The sequence below is a fragment of the Protobothrops mucrosquamatus genome, unplaced genomic scaffold, assembly GCF_001527695.2.
Source record: "Protobothrops mucrosquamatus isolate PMUCROS unplaced genomic scaffold, P.Mucros_1.0 scaffold963, whole genome shotgun sequence".
NCBI lineage: Eukaryota > Metazoa > Chordata > Lepidosauria > Squamata > Viperidae > Protobothrops > Protobothrops mucrosquamatus.
Genome location: NW_015387207.1, coordinates 286,730 through 304,376, shown reverse-complemented (window position 1 = coordinate 304,376; position 17,647 = coordinate 286,730). Strand labels below are relative to the sequence as shown.

Below are 17,647 nucleotides of genomic sequence, written 5' to 3'. Positions count from 1 at the left end.
CCTCCCTCCCTCCCTTCCTTCCTTCCTGTGGTGGGATTCAGACGGTTCGCACCAGTTTGGCAGAACCGGTAGCTAATGTTTTGTTGCCCAGGCCCAGAATGGACTTCCGGAAGCGGCATCCACACAGAGACCCGGTTGTTCACATATTTGAATCCCACCACTGATTAAGGACCAGTACCGGCCCTCAGCCTGGGGGTCGGGGACCTCTGCTTTAAACCAACCTTTTAAATGCAATCAATTGTTTTACATTTAATTGGAATGGTAAGCATGTCATGGAAACAATTCAGACTCAAAATGAGTTTGGTTTTATTACACTGAATTTTTCTCGGTTTATTGCACAGACAAGCATAATAATAGTCTCCACTATTTATGCACAAGCTCTCCAGACAGAACACTTTATTTACGAAACATTTTTATCATTGCCTGTTCTTTCATCCAAATATTTATGTCTCCAAATATTCACTTTTTTTTTTTTTTTTGTCTGCCATCTCAACTTTCTTGGAACAGCGAAGAAGAAGAAAGTTTCACATCTCTGGACAGGACCATTGCATCTGCTCTTGCGCTGACAACTGAAGAATCTTGGTATGTCCAATGATTTACTGGAAGGACATTTTTTTCTGCGCCAGGCCTACTTGACAAATATAGTTAACATTACATTCTGCAGCGATGGACTTCTTTTCACCTTCTGTCACCTTGAATATTTTGATGACAGCCTCCGGATTTCTCTGAAGGCCACATCCAGAGGAAAACTTTATATAGGCAGTCCTCAACTTACAACTATTCATTTAGTGACCATTTAAAGTTAGAACAGCATTAAAAAAAAGCAACCTATGACCACTTTTCATACTTACGACCATTACAGCATCCCCAGAGTCACGTGATCAACTTTTGTGGCCTTCTGACAAGCCAAGTCAATGGGGAAGCCAGATTCACTTATCAACCAAGTTACTAACTGCAATGGTTCACGTAACAATTGTGGCAAGAAAGGTCATAAAATGGGGCAAAACTCACTTACTGCCTTGCTTAGCTCAAGCTGGGCTCAAGTTGTGGTCATTAATCGAGGATACCTATATCCACAATATAAACACCCTTATTTTTTAAAACAGTAATAAATAGACATCTAACAATGCAATTGCCTTAGCATTTTTTGTACAAATATTCCCTAACATGTATAGGTGAAACTAGCACGTATATTTCCATTTTAGCAATTTCCATTTAACTTCATATGTCAGTGGTGGCAAACCTATGGCACGTGTGCCAGAGGTGGCACTCGGAGCCCTCTCTGTTGGCACGCGCGCCACTGCCACCAGCAGCAGGTCCATCAGGCTGCCAACGCCACCCAGAGCAGGAGCCCCACCCAGCACAAAGGAGGCGAAGCGGCCGACTAGCAAGCTCGAGTAGAGGTGGTAGAGCAGAGGTCACCAACCATTGTCGATTGGTGGACTGGAAGAAAAGGGAGGGGAAGCATTTTACATGCGTGCATGCACGCACGGGGCCATGAGCACGCACGCGCTGCAAATGGGGTGGGGCTAGGGCCTGCGTGATACTCACTAGCCCTGCCCCGTTCTTGCGTGGTGCAGCATCTTGTATCTGCACCCTGTGGCACGGCGGCAGCCGTTTTTGCACCTTGCAGCACGGTGGCCCATTTTTGTGCCCCTGGTTTTTGCGTGCCAAAGGCGGCATTCAGAGGCGCCTCCCTGCCCCCCCCCGAGGGCACCACAATGCTGATGCGGCTCTGGCACTTTGCAATAAATAAGTGGGTTTTGGGTTGTGGTTTGGGCACTCGGTCTCTAAAACGCCATCACTGTCATATGTCATACGGTGAAATTATAGTAACTGAATAACTACAAATTACTAGTAGAGAAATGCCCAGTAATGCATGGGTGAGACTTGATTATTCACCTTTTTCTGGAGCCAGAATAAAAAGGAATCAAAACGCGGAGATTCAGGGTTAGCGTGAGGCCTGTTTCTGAATTTGAAAAACTGGACTTTCCAACACATTATCATCTGCCTCAGGGAAACCAGGATGAGACGGGAGGCCGCTATACTAAACCTGGAGGAGAGGGGAAAGAAGAGAATTCGTTTTGGGAATGACATGGAAAAACTAGAGAAGGACGTCATCAGAAACTGCCGGTTCTTGCGGGTGAAGGCTGACAGGATGGCCCTTCGGAGGAAAGTAAGCAATGGGGTTTTTGAAGGCACCTGGGAGGAGATGGCTTGAAATATGATCCGCAGAGTATAATTTAGCTTTGGGGTCCAAGGAACTACGTAACTAATAGAAGAGAATATTTGTAGCTCAGGGCTGAATTGTGGGGTGAGTTGATGCACTCCGAACTTGGTGGCTTTCCTTGCAGATGTTTCATTACCCAACTAGGTATCATCATCAGAGCACTGATGTTATCTAGTTCAGTGGTGGCTAACCTATGGCATGGGTGCCAGAGGCAGCACTCAGAGCCCTCTCTGTGGGCACGCGCACCGTCGCCCCAGTCCTAGGTCTTCAGCTAGGTTTTATAAAACCTTTTCACTTTAGGCCTCCACCGCCGTGTGCAAAAAAAAGAAAAGGTTCAATCAGTCAATTTCAACTTCTCGCGGGAAAAAAAATCTTGCAAAGTTGGAATTGATTGATTGAACTTTTTAGTCCCACCCAGTCTGCCATTACCACTGCAGCCACGCCCACCCAATGGGCCACACCCACCCGGCATCTGACGATGCATAAATGGGTTTTGGGTTGCAGTTTGGGCACTCGGTCTCTAAAAGGTTCACCATCATTGTCATAGTGAAACATCTGCAAGAAAACAGCCAAGCTCAGAGAGCACCAAGGACCCCAGCTATGAAACTGTTTGAGTACAGATAGTCCTCAACTTAATGACTGTTCATTTACTGACAAGCTTCTTCAGTTCTGGACATTCTTGGATGAGAAGCAAAACAATTTCAAAGAAAAAAAAACCAAGAAAATCCAGTTGCCTTTTGGGGAAAAAGCACCTTTGGGGTATTTACCATGATGTTCTTCCTTGATACATACATTTCTCCAGAGGAAGCTTTGCAAGTGTAAACACCCAGCGTATAAGCTCTTTTTTTTTTTAATGTAACCAACATTGGAACAGAGTTGGAAGGGACCTTGGAGGTCATCTAGTCCAATCCCCTGCTCTTGCAGGAGACCTGTACTATTTCTGATAAATGGCTGTCCAGTCTCTTCTTAAAAGCTTCCACTGATGGGGCACCCACAACTTCCAAAGGCAATTTGTTCCACTGGTTAATTGTTCTCACTGTTAGGAAATTTCTCCTTAGTTCTAGGTTGCTTCTCTCTTTGGTTAGTTTCCATCCGTTGCTTCTTCTCCTGCCTTCAGGTGCCTTGGTAAATAAGTTGACCTCCTCTTCCTTGTGGCAGCCCTTCAAGTATTGGAATACGGCTATCATGATGTGTGACATTCAATAGCATCCCTTTCTTCATTTTTCTTTCTTTACAAAAGTTGCATGAGGGAAACAAAGCAACAGTTTACTTGTTTCGATGGCAGCCTTTGTGCCACTGTAAAGAGCAGGCAATCCAAAAGCCACGGAGAAACTTTTAGGCAATTGTTGTTGTAGTACCTAGACCAGGGGTAGGCAACCTTGGCTCTTTTATGACTCGTGGACTTCAACTCCCAGAATTCCTGAGCCAGCATGGCTCAGCTTGGAAACCTCTCCCTTTCCCCTCAGCATGGCTGGCTCAGGAATTCTGGGAGTTGAAGTCCATGAGTCATAAAAGAGTCAAGGTTGCCTACCCCTGACCTAGACTAACCTGGCTGATCTGGGAAAAATTAAGCAGTGGGACACCGTTGTTATTTACATGGGAAACACCCAAGAAATCTCAGATTATGGCCTGCAAAGATGGCAATGGTAAAGCATTGTTATCTGAAAAATAAATGCAACTGTCCAAGTGATGACCAGGAATTTAGCTCATCTAAAGGGAAGCGTTGTTTTAACATTAACACCCAGAGGGTGCTAATAGTTCCCTGTCCCATATCTGCGGCTGTATTTATAGAACAGTCAGATAAAAAGTTATAAAACCTTCTGCATTCTCGTCCAAGGCTGAAGCGAAGGCGCTACTGGAAAAGGAGGTGATGGAGCTGTTGTCCTGCCGGGCACCCATGTTTTGGATCCCCCTGAGACCTCACACAGTCTGGGAGAGGATGAGTGTCACGTTGGAGTGCACTGTTCTGGCTAGCCCTCAGCCGAAGGTCACCTGGTAAGTGGGTCAGGAAGAAAATGTTGTTCATTGCCTCTCTGAAACTATGAAAGAAGAACTCATTGCCCCTCTGAAAGATGGGTCCTCCATCGCTGGAGGTTTTTAAGAAGAGATTGACTAGCTATTTGACAGGGGTCCTTGGTGCTCTCTGAACTTGCTTGTTTCTTGCATCCATTTCATTACCCACACTAGGTAACATCATCAGTGCTGGTAAGGAGTGCTGGTGGCTGTCAGTTTATATTCTCGTAGCTTGCCTGTCAGTGTTGAGATTCTTTGTTTGGGCTGTTTACTGTTGGCTTCTTTGGAAGTTTCTTTTTTTTTTTTATAAAGATTTTATTGGGTTTTTTTTCATAAACATATGTTAATTTTTCCAATCAACAAGTTGTCTGGAGTTTGCTATGCTAATACATGTTCAATTCCTAATCCTTCATTCTTTCCTCTAGCCAACAATAAAATAGGTCCCAAATTTGATAATAGTCTGTATCTTCTTTATCTTTCAACCACATAGCTAATCTGTCCATCTCTGCACATTCCAATATTATCCTGATTATTTCTTCTTCTGATGGCAATCCTTCATTCTTCCAGTATTGTGCAAAAGTTATTCTCGCTGCTGTGGTGATGTGTAAGATTAAATATAATTTCTGCTTATTAGTCTTTTCAGGCATAATACCTAGTAAAAAAAAGTTCAGATTTAAAATCCACTTGTTCACCCAATATTTTTTCTAACCACATATGTATCTTTCTCCAATAGGCCTTTGCCTTACCACATGTCCACCAAATGTGATAGTATGTGTGCCTATGTTATGTTTACATTTTCTTTGGAAGTTTCTTGATTGGGCTGTTGTTTACTTGATTGTTGGTCTGATGTTAACCTTGAAGTTAATATGTGCTGGTCTGGATGCTGATTGCTGGTGGGGAGGTGTTTGGGCTTTTTTGTTCCCCTTTTGGCTGGTTGATTGTCTCTTTTGTATAGTCTATAGATGTTTTCATGTCTACGTCTATTGATGACTAATTTGTCAGACTGCCAGGCTTCTAAAAAATCCCTGGGATTTTTGGACTTGGTTTGATCTAGGATGGTCACATTTTCCCAACTGAAATTATGGTTAAATCTGCCTGTATGTTGTGAAAATATATAGACAGATTTAACCATAGTTTCAATTGAGCTACCAATATTCCCCTTTATTGAATAGCCGCTTGTCTGAAAGAATATGGTATCTCCTGCTTGAGCAGGGGGTTGAACAGGGCTTTTCAACCTTTTCACCCATTGTACCACTTTTAGGATATGGCAACATCTGAGTACCACCCGTCGCCTAGCAAGGTGTCAAAAACCTGATGACCCCCCAAAAAAGGGAAAAAGTGATAAAGTACAGGTAGTCCTCGACTTACAACAGTTCGCTTAGTGACTGTTCGAAGTTACAGTGGCACTGAAAAAAGTGCCCCCCAAGCCACAGCCGAGCAAGACACCTGCCTGCCCACCCAGCGGCGCTCTTCCTCCTGTCCAAGGTTTTCATTGTTGTGAGCATTTCTGTTGAAGATTGGCAACGGGGGTGGGGTGGGGGGGTGTTTAGTTTTTATCCCTCCCCATCTGCTGGGTGGTTGCAGCAGGTTTTGGTCACTTCACATGACCCTGGGACACTGTGACCGTCATAAATATGAATCAGTTGCCAAGCATCTGAATGTAAATCACAAGACCCTGGAGAGGCTGCAACATTCCAGCTGATCGGTGCTTCTTCTGGGCTCAGCAGAAGTGCCAGGATCAGTGCTGCTTTCCAGCTGATTGGTGCTTCTTCAGGGCTCAGCGGAAGCACCAGGATCAGCACCGAGCTCCAGCTGGAGCCTGGCGCTGATCCTGGCGCTTCCACTGAGCCCTGACAGCCCTGAAGAAACCCTGATCCTGGCGCTTCCACTGAGCCCTGACAGCCCTGCAGCTCCAGCCATCTCTTGCTCAGGCTTGTTCAGTGCTGCCACCGGTTCAGCTCATCCCCCTCCCCTGCTACCACTTTTCTAGGATGGTCGCGTACCACCTGCCAGGTGCCAATGTACCACAAGTGGTACCCATACCACTTGTTGAAAAACCTTGGACTAGAAGACCTCCAAAGTCCCTTCCAACTCTGTTATTCTCATATTCTGAAAAAGTTGCTTGATCTCATCGGCAGATTACAGACTTTTCAGGATTGTACCCTTTGGGCTTAGAAAGGTGGACGTGGTTGGCTATTTGATCCTGTTCACAGATAAATAGCAAGAAGGAGAACTTTAAATGCAGGTGAGGGTTTATTTTTCCCAATGGAGCATTTAAATGTGCAAGGGTTATTGCTTATTTCCCTATAATTGTAGGACATGTTATGCCTTGTTGAGGACATGGGAAGAACTGATTTGATTCCAGCTAATCCTCTGCTTTGTTTGCTTGCTTGGCGATTTTTCTTTTTAAAGCGATGCTGAGAATGAAATTAACATCGCTTCCTCCTCCGCAGGTGAAAGAGTTTACAGTTGGAAAACATTAAATGCACTTCCCAGATTCCAGAAGGATGTTTTAAAGAATGCATCTGCTCAGAAACCATCCGATCTGGGGAGCTTTTGATTAAGTTTTGATTGAGCTCAAAACTTATTTTCTCTGGAAATCTGTGGTTGCTCTTACAAGCACTTCCCTTTTTGTAACTTTTTTTCACTTGCTTTCTATAGGGCTTCCTCACATCATCGCATTCCCCTTCAGCTGTTGTTTTTTTAATCGCAGTGGAAGATCTTTCACAAATGCAAAAAATATAAATAAATTGATGATGGTGATAATTGATGATGATACCTAGTTTGGTAATGAAATGCCTGCAAGAAAAACAGAGAGCACCTAAGGTCCCATACAGGCCACACTTGGAATACTGCATCCAGGTTTGGTCACCGCGATGTAAAAAAGATGCTGAGACTCTAGAAAGAGTGCAGAGAAAAACAACAAAGATGATCAGGGGACTGGAGGCTAAAACATATAAGGAACAGTTGATGGAATTGGGTATGTCTAGTTTAACAAAGAGAAGGATGAGGGGGGACATGATAGCAGTCTTCCAATATCTCAGGGGCTGCCCCAAAGAAGAGGGAGTCAAGCTATTCTCCAAAGCGCCTGAAGGCAGGACAAGAAGCAACGGATAGAAACTAATCAAGGAGAGAAGCAACCTAGAACTAAGGAGAAACTTCCTGATAGTTAGAACAATTAACCAGTGGAACGACCTGCCTCCAGAAGTGGTGAATGCTCCAACACTGGAAGTTTTTAAAAAGAGACTGGACAGCCATTTGTCCGAAATGGTATAGGGTTTCCTGCCTGAAGACGAAGGCCTCCAAGGTCCCTTCCAAATTATTATTATTATTATTATTATTATTATTATTATTGTTGTTGTTGTTGTTGTTGTTGTTGTTGTGGTGGTGGTGGTGGTGGTGGTGGTGGTGGTGGTGGTACATAGATGAATAAGGGCTCTGTACTGATTTTTGATAATCTTTTCAGCTCACTATGACTGATATACATGCTTCTTCCAGCTGGTGCCTTCCAAATGTGCTCCATTACAAACACCGTTGTGCTTGGAAACTCTTCACATATGAAGGACACTAGATTGGGGAAATTATTTGAAAGAAATGCTTTGAATCTCTTGTGGGAACAGCCCCATCCTGCAAAGGCTGAGAAAAGTTTGGCTGCTTTAATGAAATCGGAAACTCTTCTTTCAAATAGTTTTCAGTGTATTCATTCATTCATTCATTCAATTTCTGTAGCCGTCCACCTTAGTCAGTGACTCTGCCCGGCTTACGATTCAAAATGCATAACCCTATGTGATAAATCTTGATTGCACTTTCAACATTTCCAGAAACATCCCTTAACAATACTTCATTTTCCTTCTCTTGCACCTGACCAGGTTTAAAAATGGAGTTCGAATTGATCCTCGTGTTGCTCCAGCAGGGAAATACAAAATGAAAAATGAATTTGGAATGCTTACCCTGGATATCAGGAGGTAACTGATTAATCTAAACAGGATTAATGTTTAGGCTGATTGTAAGAACTCACGAAGCAAAGAGATGTCTCACAAAGTTAAGAAAGCAATGAAAAGCAAGGGTTGTGATTACATCCTACATTAACACAGATCACTAACCAATAGACAACTGTACTTTTGCAAATTGCTAAGCTTGGCTACTTTTGACCTTGGTTAATTCAAAACCTGGCTACTTTTTTTGCACAAATCATCTGGATCAATTGATGTTTCCATGTGTCGTGGAAAAACCCAATGGAAAAGACAAGAGATAGCAACACAAAACAACAATTCTTCCTTTAAAATTCAGAGGTTTATTTTGCTAATGATTTGGAACATAGCAAGCATAATAACACAATATCACTTACATTAATAACCATTGCAGTGAGGACCATATGGAATAGCAGATTCCAAAAGGACAGCTATAGGCCAATGGCAAATCACTCAGGTCCAGACCCAACTGTTTATAACCTTTCCCATTCTAAGACTGTAGTCAGATGGTCTGCTGACTTTTGCTGACTTTCTACTGACTTCCTGCAGACCTTCTGCTGAACATATATATTATATATCATGTTCAAATGACTAGGCCATCTAACCACTAAAGTGCAGTATTGTTTATATTTTTTTTAAAAAAATCATATACTGGAATGGTATATGCCCTCAACTTACAGCTGATCCCCATGCAATCTGAAAAAAAAATGAATTATATGAGCAGAAATTAAGAGACTGTTATGTGAAAACAAGTGAAGAGAAACCAAAATTCACAAATCATGTAATGAAGTTGAAATAGAAAGTCACCGCACCATTAGCTTTAACTTGTGGGCCAGTGTTTCCCAACTTTATATTCCCAAGTGTCCAGCCAAGTTTAAGACGAGTGGACTTTAGCTCCCAGAATTCCCCAGCTAGTACACACTGGCTGGGGGAAACACTTTGCTTTTGGTTAAATATGAAACAACTGGAGCATCCCACGGTGTCGTTTGCTGTCATTTTCAGATGCTCTTTGGATGATTCTGCTGAATACAGCGTGGAAGTGAAGAACGCGTATGGCGAGGCCAACTCATTTGCAACCGTATTTGTCAGGAGTAAGTCTCAACTTGACTTGGACAAGTGCAGAAACATTCTGCGAAGCCAGATGTTCTCTGCATGAAACATATTCCTTCCCCAGATGCACTGTTGCAATACAAGCAATGCGGGTTTCAACGCCTGAGAAGTTTTCCCAATTGTTTTCTGAGCAATTTCTATTACTCATCCATTAATCCAAACATTGCCAATTTTTTTTCCCTCCTCCAGGCATGTTGGAAAAAGATTCCCAGCTAGATGTGGTAGGAGGGAGGGTAGTCCAACACCTGGAAAACACCTGGTTGAGGGCGGTTGCCAATTTGGTCATCCTTTGCTGTTTTACATCTGTTTTATGCAAAGGGTGTTTCTCCAGGCTAGGAGTGCTCAATCCGGGTTTTGTCTGAAAGAAAAAAAAACAAACAAAAAAGCTTGATGGAGGCTAGAACTGGGTTTCCATCAAGTTTGGTGTTCTTGCAGCTCTTCGGAGACTCACCGCTTCTGATTTTGATATGGGTTTTTCTGCATTGCAACTTGAAACTACTTGGCTCCTGTGAGTAATCTGGCTGGGAATGAAGTTTAAGAAATCCCTTTCAGTCAAACAGCAATCATTTTTCTGCCCTTGGGCCATGGGGGAGGCCTGGTGTTCTGTCTGGAGGACACCTGAAACGGTCAATGTTTGGTGGATCTCCCTGCTTTTTTATCTTTCTAATCTGTATTAGGAAAAGAAGCAGCAACATTTTTTTTTCCTTTCTGGGATGCATCTCCCAGTGGACTATAAAAAAAAGAAGAGGAAAGTGAAGGGGAGGGGAGGGGAAAGCAAAAAGGAAAGGAAGAGTAGAGTAGAGTAGAGTAGAGTAGAGTAGAGTTGAAGAGAAGAGAAGAGAAGAGAAGAGAGAGAAGAGAAGAGAAGAGAAAGGGAGGAGGAGGAGGAGGGAAGGGGAAAGCAAAAAGGAAGAGAAGACAAGAGAAGACAAGAGAAAGCCACAGTTTCCCCATTTTTATACCACCAGAGCTAGAATAGGAAAGTTTGAAAATCTTTTGCCAATTTCACCTACTCAGAAAAGAAAAATCCGTATTTCAGTGGTCCATTCATATATTTCTTAAAACCAGACTTTCACCCTTTCACCTGTGTATCTGTAATAATCGTGATTCTAAAAAAGCCTACCTTTACACTGGTGATCTTGTGTCTGTGGGTGTGTTTAAAAAAATGATCCGACATTTCAGCACTTTGGCCATCCTGGATGACAGGCATAAAGAACAAGACCCATGGCGAGAGGGGAGAGGCGCCCCCACCACAGCACCCAGTATCCAATCAGAGCAGAGGGATTCGCCTATCAGAAAGTGAAGCCCTGCAAGTGAGGCACAGCCACATTTGTGCCAGCAGAAGTCGGAAAATGCTATTTTTGATGCAGAGCAAGAAGAAATGGGCAGAACCTATGGTGGGCTGGGGTAGATAGAGGGCAATGTGTGTTCCTTTCCTTAAGACAGTGATGGCGAACCTTTTAGAGACCAAGTGCCCAAACCGCAACTCAAAACCCACTTATTTAGGCCTCTGAGTGCCGCCTCTGGCATGCAAAACCCGGGGGCACAAAAATGGACCACCATGCTGCAAGGCGCAAAAATGGCTGCCGTCATGCCGCAGGGTGCAGATACAAGGTGCTGCACCACACAAGAACGGGGCAGAGCTAGTGAGTATCACACAGGCACTAGCCCTGCCCCATTTGCAGTACGTGCGTGCTCGTGGCCCCATGTGCGCATGGACACATGTAAAATGCTAGTCGGCCACTTCGCTTCCTTTGTGCTGGGTGGGGCTCCTGCTCTGGGCAGCGGTGGCGGCCTGATGGACCTGCTGGTGGTGGCAGTGGTACGCGTGCCAACAGAGAGGGCTCTGAGTGCCGCCTCTGGCATGTGTGCCATAGGTTTGCCACCACTGCCTTAAGACATGGACAGTTAGCTGGCCTCCTGCTTGGGCAAGTCAGATGTGTGTGGATAAACCCTCTGAGTCCAGCTTTAAAAAGTTGGGCTTGACTTGACTTTATCCATACAAATCCTTTAGGTCAAAGTTTTCAACAACCAACTGTACATTATTATTTGCAAATGAAACAGTGATTATGCACCTTTACCTATGCCTGTATTTCTCCTTCTCCCTTCCTCTCCCACTCCCCCACCAACTCCCCTCTACCCTCTTGTAGAATATTATGGGATGGAATCTGGATTTGATTCAGAAATCTATAAAAGTAAGTAGAAGTTGATCATCCTTTATCCTGATTTCTTCTCTTGGTTAGTAAAAGGTGGGAAGAAAGACCAAAAAGTAATTGAGGGCACCCAATAGTGATGATGGGGAATTAACAGCTATAATGCACTTCTTCTTCTTCTTCTTGTGCCATATCCGTTATCGGACGTTGGCGATCACGTTGGGGATCCTGTTTTTATCAGCAGCCGCACGAAAAAATGCTGCTGAGTTTTGTCCAAACCAGTCCCTTAGATTGTGAAGCCATGATGTTCTTCTTCTGCCTAGACCTCGTTTGCCTTCAATCTTTCCCTGGAGGATTAAATAGAGTATGCCGTACTTTTCTGGGTGTCGCATCACATGTCCGAAATATTCTAATTTTTGTTTTTTAATTGTTTTGATGATTTCCCTTGGCTTTCCCAGGCGGCTTATCACCTCCTCATTTCTGATCTTGTCAACCCAGCTTATACCTAACAGCCGTCTGTAAATCCACATTTCAAATGCTTCTAGTCTCTTCAGGTGGCCTTCTGTCAGAGACCGACTCTCTACTCCATAGAGCAGGATAGAAAAAAACATAGCATCTGACAAGCCTGATTTTCAGTCTTTGGCTTATGTCTTAGGCTTATGTCGTGAATAATACACATCAAAGTATATTATATGTAGACACGTGAACAGATACATTTTGGTAAGTGGTAACATGGACCTCTTTTCTCCTGTTCTCTCTGTCTCTCATTCATGGTGATCTGTGAATTGAGACTGGTACAGCTGAAGACCAGTTTCAAACAGCTCTGGGCACATTGTGAGAAGAATAGGGTAGAAATGCCCCAAGTCAGAAGAGGACTTTCATTCTATTTTGGCCATCAGTGTTCAAACTTCTTTCTAACCCAACATCTGCTTGCTTCTTAGAGAGACTCAGAGACATAGAAGCTGACTTTGCCAGCACATTGAGGCCCATCTTTGCTACAGAGAAGGAACCCTTCATCTTCTCCTGCACTTTCACTTCAGACCTTCAAGAATACCAACGAAACATTTCCTGGTTCTGCGACGGTTTGTATTTATAGCCACAATGCCGCCCGAGAAAGCATCAAAATATGCTGCATCAGGTTTAGCAGCTTTTTGTTCCCCATCTTTGGATGCCAATTATGTGATGGTGCTTTCACACAAAACAAAACACCCTTTATTTGGCTGGGAAGTAACTCATTTCAGTAGTTTGCATAATACAACGAATGAGCCCCGGTGAAGCATACAATTTATCACGTAAATTAGACATTTTAAGTGGGAAGAAAAATCAAATTGCTCCTTATTATGGATAAAAATGCCCTTAGCTCAGGTCAAGCTTATTTGTACTCCTAGTGACTGCATCCATCCAATATTCTTGGTAGCATTTTGGAACTAGTTCGCCACTGATTTCTGCTAGAATGAATTTTGTCTTTCCAATCTAAACAACATTACTGGTATATCCAGAAAATTGCCCAGCTATAGGGTGATCTTGTTAGCTTCTGAGATCAGCTGGGGTCTACTAATTGCTGCCAGTTGTTGAAGACATGCCTTAAAATATATCCACCAATAGGACTTTTTTTTTCAACTTGTCCCTCAAGATTGCTTTTGCCAATTAATATCCTACTGTTTGTCAAAGACAGCACATTTTGCGAGTGAAATCTGAAAATGTTCAGGATTCCAGATTCTGAACATGTGCTAAGTATCATCTCTAGTATGCATGCATTGACTGGATAAAACAAGGTGATGCTTATGTCCTGTATGGTAGGTAAGTTGCTGAAAGATTCTGACCGCCGGAAAATCAAATGTGAGGACCGGGAGGCATCCCTGATAGTATCCTGTGCTTACAAGGAGGATGAAGGCTTTTACAGCATCCGTATCCCGACACAAGATGGCTACAGTGAACAAAAAGCTTACGTGTTTGTTAGGGGTATGTTCACCATTATTGATGTGACAATTTAATGTTAAGACGTTTCTGTGAGCTTTTTCCAACTAATAGATTCCGGTTGAGCCAGGCTGTCATTCTTACAACTTGCACTCAGCTTGGCTATGAAAGGTGCCCTTAGTCTCTCACAAGTTCCCATGCAGCCTCCAGGTTCTATGGAGCACAGTTTGAGAAACCCTAGGCTTTCCTTCAGCCTGGTGATATTTAGATGTATCTGACTGCAGTATGTGGAGACTGCAGTATTGGTGCAGTATAGTTCTTGACTTACAACCCCAATTGTTATTGTAAGTTGAGGATTATCTGTATGGGGAATAAAGTCCTCCCAATCATGATTGGTACTAGCTAAGATTGATAGAGTTGTAGACCAAGACTTCTAGAGAATCTAGACATCCAGTTGGAGAAGGCTGTCTGGTTGAAGGTCAAGAGAAAGTCAGAGAGAGAGAAAAACAGATTAGGAGTTAGCTTTGTATCTCTAATTTCTTTAATAAACTCAAAACACTATATATACAGTAGATGGTCCTTTCTCAAGGCTGTAAAAGTGACTGTCCCAAAGTTACTCAAATGAAACTTGTCTCTGTTGTGTAGCCAACAGCATAAATGCTGTAATTATGATAGTGAACACTTCCCATCACCAACAATGATTTCAGGATGTGGTAGATAAAAGTGAGATGTCCTTTGTCTTGACTCAACAATCTCACCTTAGCTTCTTATCCTTCCCAGATGCTGCAGCTGCAACAGCTGGTGCTCCTGGGTCTCCTCTCCTTGTACAATGTCATGATGTGAACAAAAACACCCTCGTACTTTCATGGGTTCCTCCCAGTGATAATGGTGGAAGCCCCATCATTGGTTATTACATTGAAAGGTCTACACTCTGTAGTATTCCAATCTTCCTCCCTCCTTCCCTCCATTTTTTTTTTATTTTTTTGAGATCATAATCAATTGTACAAAAGTGTCATTTTTGCCTTCCAGGTGTGAAATGGGCACAGATGAATGGGTTCCTTACAATGACCAACTGGTGAAAACTTGCAGGTCACCAGTTTTGGGTCTCACAGAAGGAATGACTTACCAGTTCCGAGTGAAGGCTGTCAATCGTGCAGGAATCAGTAACCCTTCGAAAGCCAGTAGCCCTGTGACAATGATTGATCCCAATGAGGCAAAGAGGTTGCTAAGTACGTCATTCTTGGTTTAGACCATGTGAAGGTTCACAAAAATTGAAGGCAATCTTCAAGACAATGTGGGCCACCAATAGCCTCAAGTAAAAGATTGTGGTACAAAGAAGGGTTATCCTATGCCAACACATCCAAGTGTAGAAAGAGTACAGAGAAGAGCAACAAAGGTGATTAGGGGACTGGAGGCTAAAACATATAAGGAATGGTTGCTGGAATTGGGTATGTCTAGTTTAAGGAAGAGAAGGACGAGGGAGGACATGATAGCAGTGTTCCAATATCTCAGGGGCTGCCCCAAAGAAGAGGGAGTCAAGCTATTTTCCAAAGCGCCTGAAGGCAGGACAAGGAGCAACGGATGGAAACTAATCAAGAAGAGAAGCAACCTAGAATATAAGGAGAAACTTCCTGACAGTGAGAACAATTAATCAGTGGAACAACCTGCCTCCAGAAGTGGTGAATGCTCCAACACTGGAAGTTTTTAAGAAGAGAATGGACAGCCATTTGTCCGAAATGGTATAGGGTTTCCTGCCTGAGCAGGGGGTTGGACTAGATGACCTCCAAGGTCCCTTCCAACTTTACTATTATTCTTTGCACCATTTTTTTACTTGAAGTTATTGGTAGCCCACATTGTCTTGAAGACCGCCTTCAAAAGATTTTGCTAGATTGATCAAGTGGTTACTTTTGTCCCAGGACTTTCAAATATTCCCTTTGGTTGAATTAAACAAACCGAAGTAATCCAATGGGTCTATTCAGTTTGATAATTCAACTGAACTATAATTTATATACCTATAAATTATAATGTATGGCTTCCAAAGTATTAATTTTCTTTTTCTTTGATTAGATATTCCTTATGACGATGGGATGAGGACAATTATAGTTTCAAAAGAAGAACTGGAACGTAAGTTCATAAGAAGTTCATTCCTTAACTGTTCCTCTGATAAATACTCTATCCCAAAGGTGTTTTCATGTTATAGTGAACTGCTACTTATACATTTTGAGGGGTGGCAATTCTACAATTTGTCCCTTCTACTACAAATGGAAGTTCTGATAACCAAAGAATCACCCAGGAAGCTGCCTTAAGTTGGACCAGACCCTAATCCTTCTGGCTGAGTATATTCTAATCAACTGCCAGTGATTCTCCAGGGTCTATGAAGTACATTCTCTTGGAGATGTTAAGAATTAAGTAAAGAGCTTGTGCAGGCAAAACTTTGATGTTCAGCTCTATTGTTCCCTTATAGGCCCATCCCCCTGTTCCAGTCATCCCCCACCTGGTGCCCTCCAGACAGTTTGGACTTGGCTGTGGAACTATGGAAAGTGAAGTCCAACTTTACTAGAAGATACCATGCCACAGGCCTAGCCATTCTTTTCTTATTGTAAATCTGGTCTTGTATGAGAGCTACAGTGTGTGATGGCTATTTTAACTCTCTCTTCCTATAGCTGAGATTAAGATCCCGTTGCCTCCCACTAATGTTCATGCCAGTGAGACCAGAGAAGATTATGTGATCCTCTCCTGGGATGAGCCAGATCCCAGAGGCAAAGAGCCACTGAGCTACTATGTAGAAAAGGTAAGAAAATTGTGGTGGAATCTACAGCAAGTTTTTAAAAGAAGAATTTTTTTTTTGCCTCAGTTGTTTCTCCTAGGTATCACACACAATTTGGATGTAAAAGAAACGAATTTGATGTTGTATTGTTTAACTGCTGCCCGTTTGTTGATAGCTCAAAACTGGAAGAGTAAAGTTTTACCTACAATAGAGGACTGGAGATTGAAGGTTTCGCATCTTGCTGAAATGGCAAAGATCTCGGCTTATTTGAAGGATCACTCAAATGAACAATTTTTATCAATATGGAGAAGATGGATTGTTTATATTCAAAATAAGCATAGAATGGTGGAATATAAGTTAGGTTTTTAATTTTTTTTATTTTACTTTATACATATATATATTTTCACCTACTTATGTAGAATAACGTTTTGTGGAGTTAGGGATATTAATACAAGGTTACTTTTAGTTGAATNCAACACATCCAAGTGTAGAAAGAGTACAGAGAAGAGCAACAAAGGTGATTAGGGGACTGGAGGCTAAAACATATAAGGAATGGTTGCTGGAATTGGGTATGTCTAGTTTAAGGAAGAGAAGGACGAGGGAGGACATGATAGCAGTGTTCCAATATCTCAGGGGCTGCCCCAAAGAAGAGGGAGTCAAGCTATTTTCCAACGCGCCTGAAGGCAGGACAAGGAGCAACGGATGGAAACTAATCAAGAAGAGAAGCAACCTAGAATATAAGGAGAAACTTCCTGACAGTGAGAACAATTAATCAGTGGAACAACCTGCCTCCAGAAGTGGTGAATGCTCCAACACTGGAAGTTTTTAAGAAGAGAATGGACAGCCATTTGTCCGAAATGGTATAGGGTTTCCTGCCTGAGCAGGGGGTTGGACTAGATGACCTCCAAGGTCCCTTCCAACTTTACTATTATTCTTTGCACCATTTTTTTACTTGAAGTTATTGGTAGCCCACATTGTCTTGAAGACCACCTTCAAAAGATTTTGCTAGATTGATCAAGTGGTTACTTTTGTCCCAGGACTTTCAAATATTCCCTTTGGTTGAATTAAACAAACCAAAGTAATCCAATGGGTCTATTCAGTTTGATAATTCAACTGAACTATAATTTATATACCTATAAATTATAATGTATGGCTTCCAAAGTATTAATTTTCTTTTTCTTTGATTAGATATTCCTTATGACGATGGGATGAGGACAATTATAGTTTCAAAAGAAGAACTGGAACGTAAGTTCATAAGAAGTTCATTCCTTAACTGTTCCTCTGATAAATAATCTATCCCAAAGGTGTTTTCATGTTATAGTGAACTGCTACTTATACATTTTGAGGGGTGGCAATTCTACAATTTGTCCCTTCTACTACAAATGGAAGTTCTGATAACCAAAGAATCACCCAGGAAGCTGCCTTAAGTTGGACCAGACCCTAATCCTTCTGGCTGAGTATATTCTACTCAACTGCCAGTGATTCT

The 17,647-nt window shown here is 42.5% G+C and overlaps 1 protein-coding gene across 1 annotated transcript in view; it reads left to right on the top strand.

Moving 5' to 3' along the window:
* The window catches only part of MYOM3 (myomesin 3), a 56,858-nt gene that overhangs the window by 2,807 nt on the left and 36,404 nt on the right, over positions 1-17,647 (top strand). The window contains exons 2-13 of the mRNA XM_015819663.1: positions 508-582; positions 2,017-2,176; positions 4,068-4,225; positions 8,113-8,208; positions 9,217-9,305; positions 11,475-11,519; positions 12,419-12,559; positions 13,278-13,439; positions 14,175-14,316; positions 14,424-14,623; positions 15,462-15,518; positions 16,058-16,185. Coding sequence (XP_015675149.1) covers positions 508-582; positions 2,017-2,176; positions 4,068-4,225; positions 8,113-8,208; positions 9,217-9,305; positions 11,475-11,519; positions 12,419-12,559; positions 13,278-13,439; positions 14,175-14,316; positions 14,424-14,623; positions 15,462-15,518; positions 16,058-16,185 — 1,453 coding nt within the window. The remainder of the gene's footprint in view (positions 1-507; positions 583-2,016; positions 2,177-4,067; positions 4,226-8,112; positions 8,209-9,216; positions 9,306-11,474; positions 11,520-12,418; positions 12,560-13,277; positions 13,440-14,174; positions 14,317-14,423; positions 14,624-15,461; positions 15,519-16,057; positions 16,186-17,647) is intronic.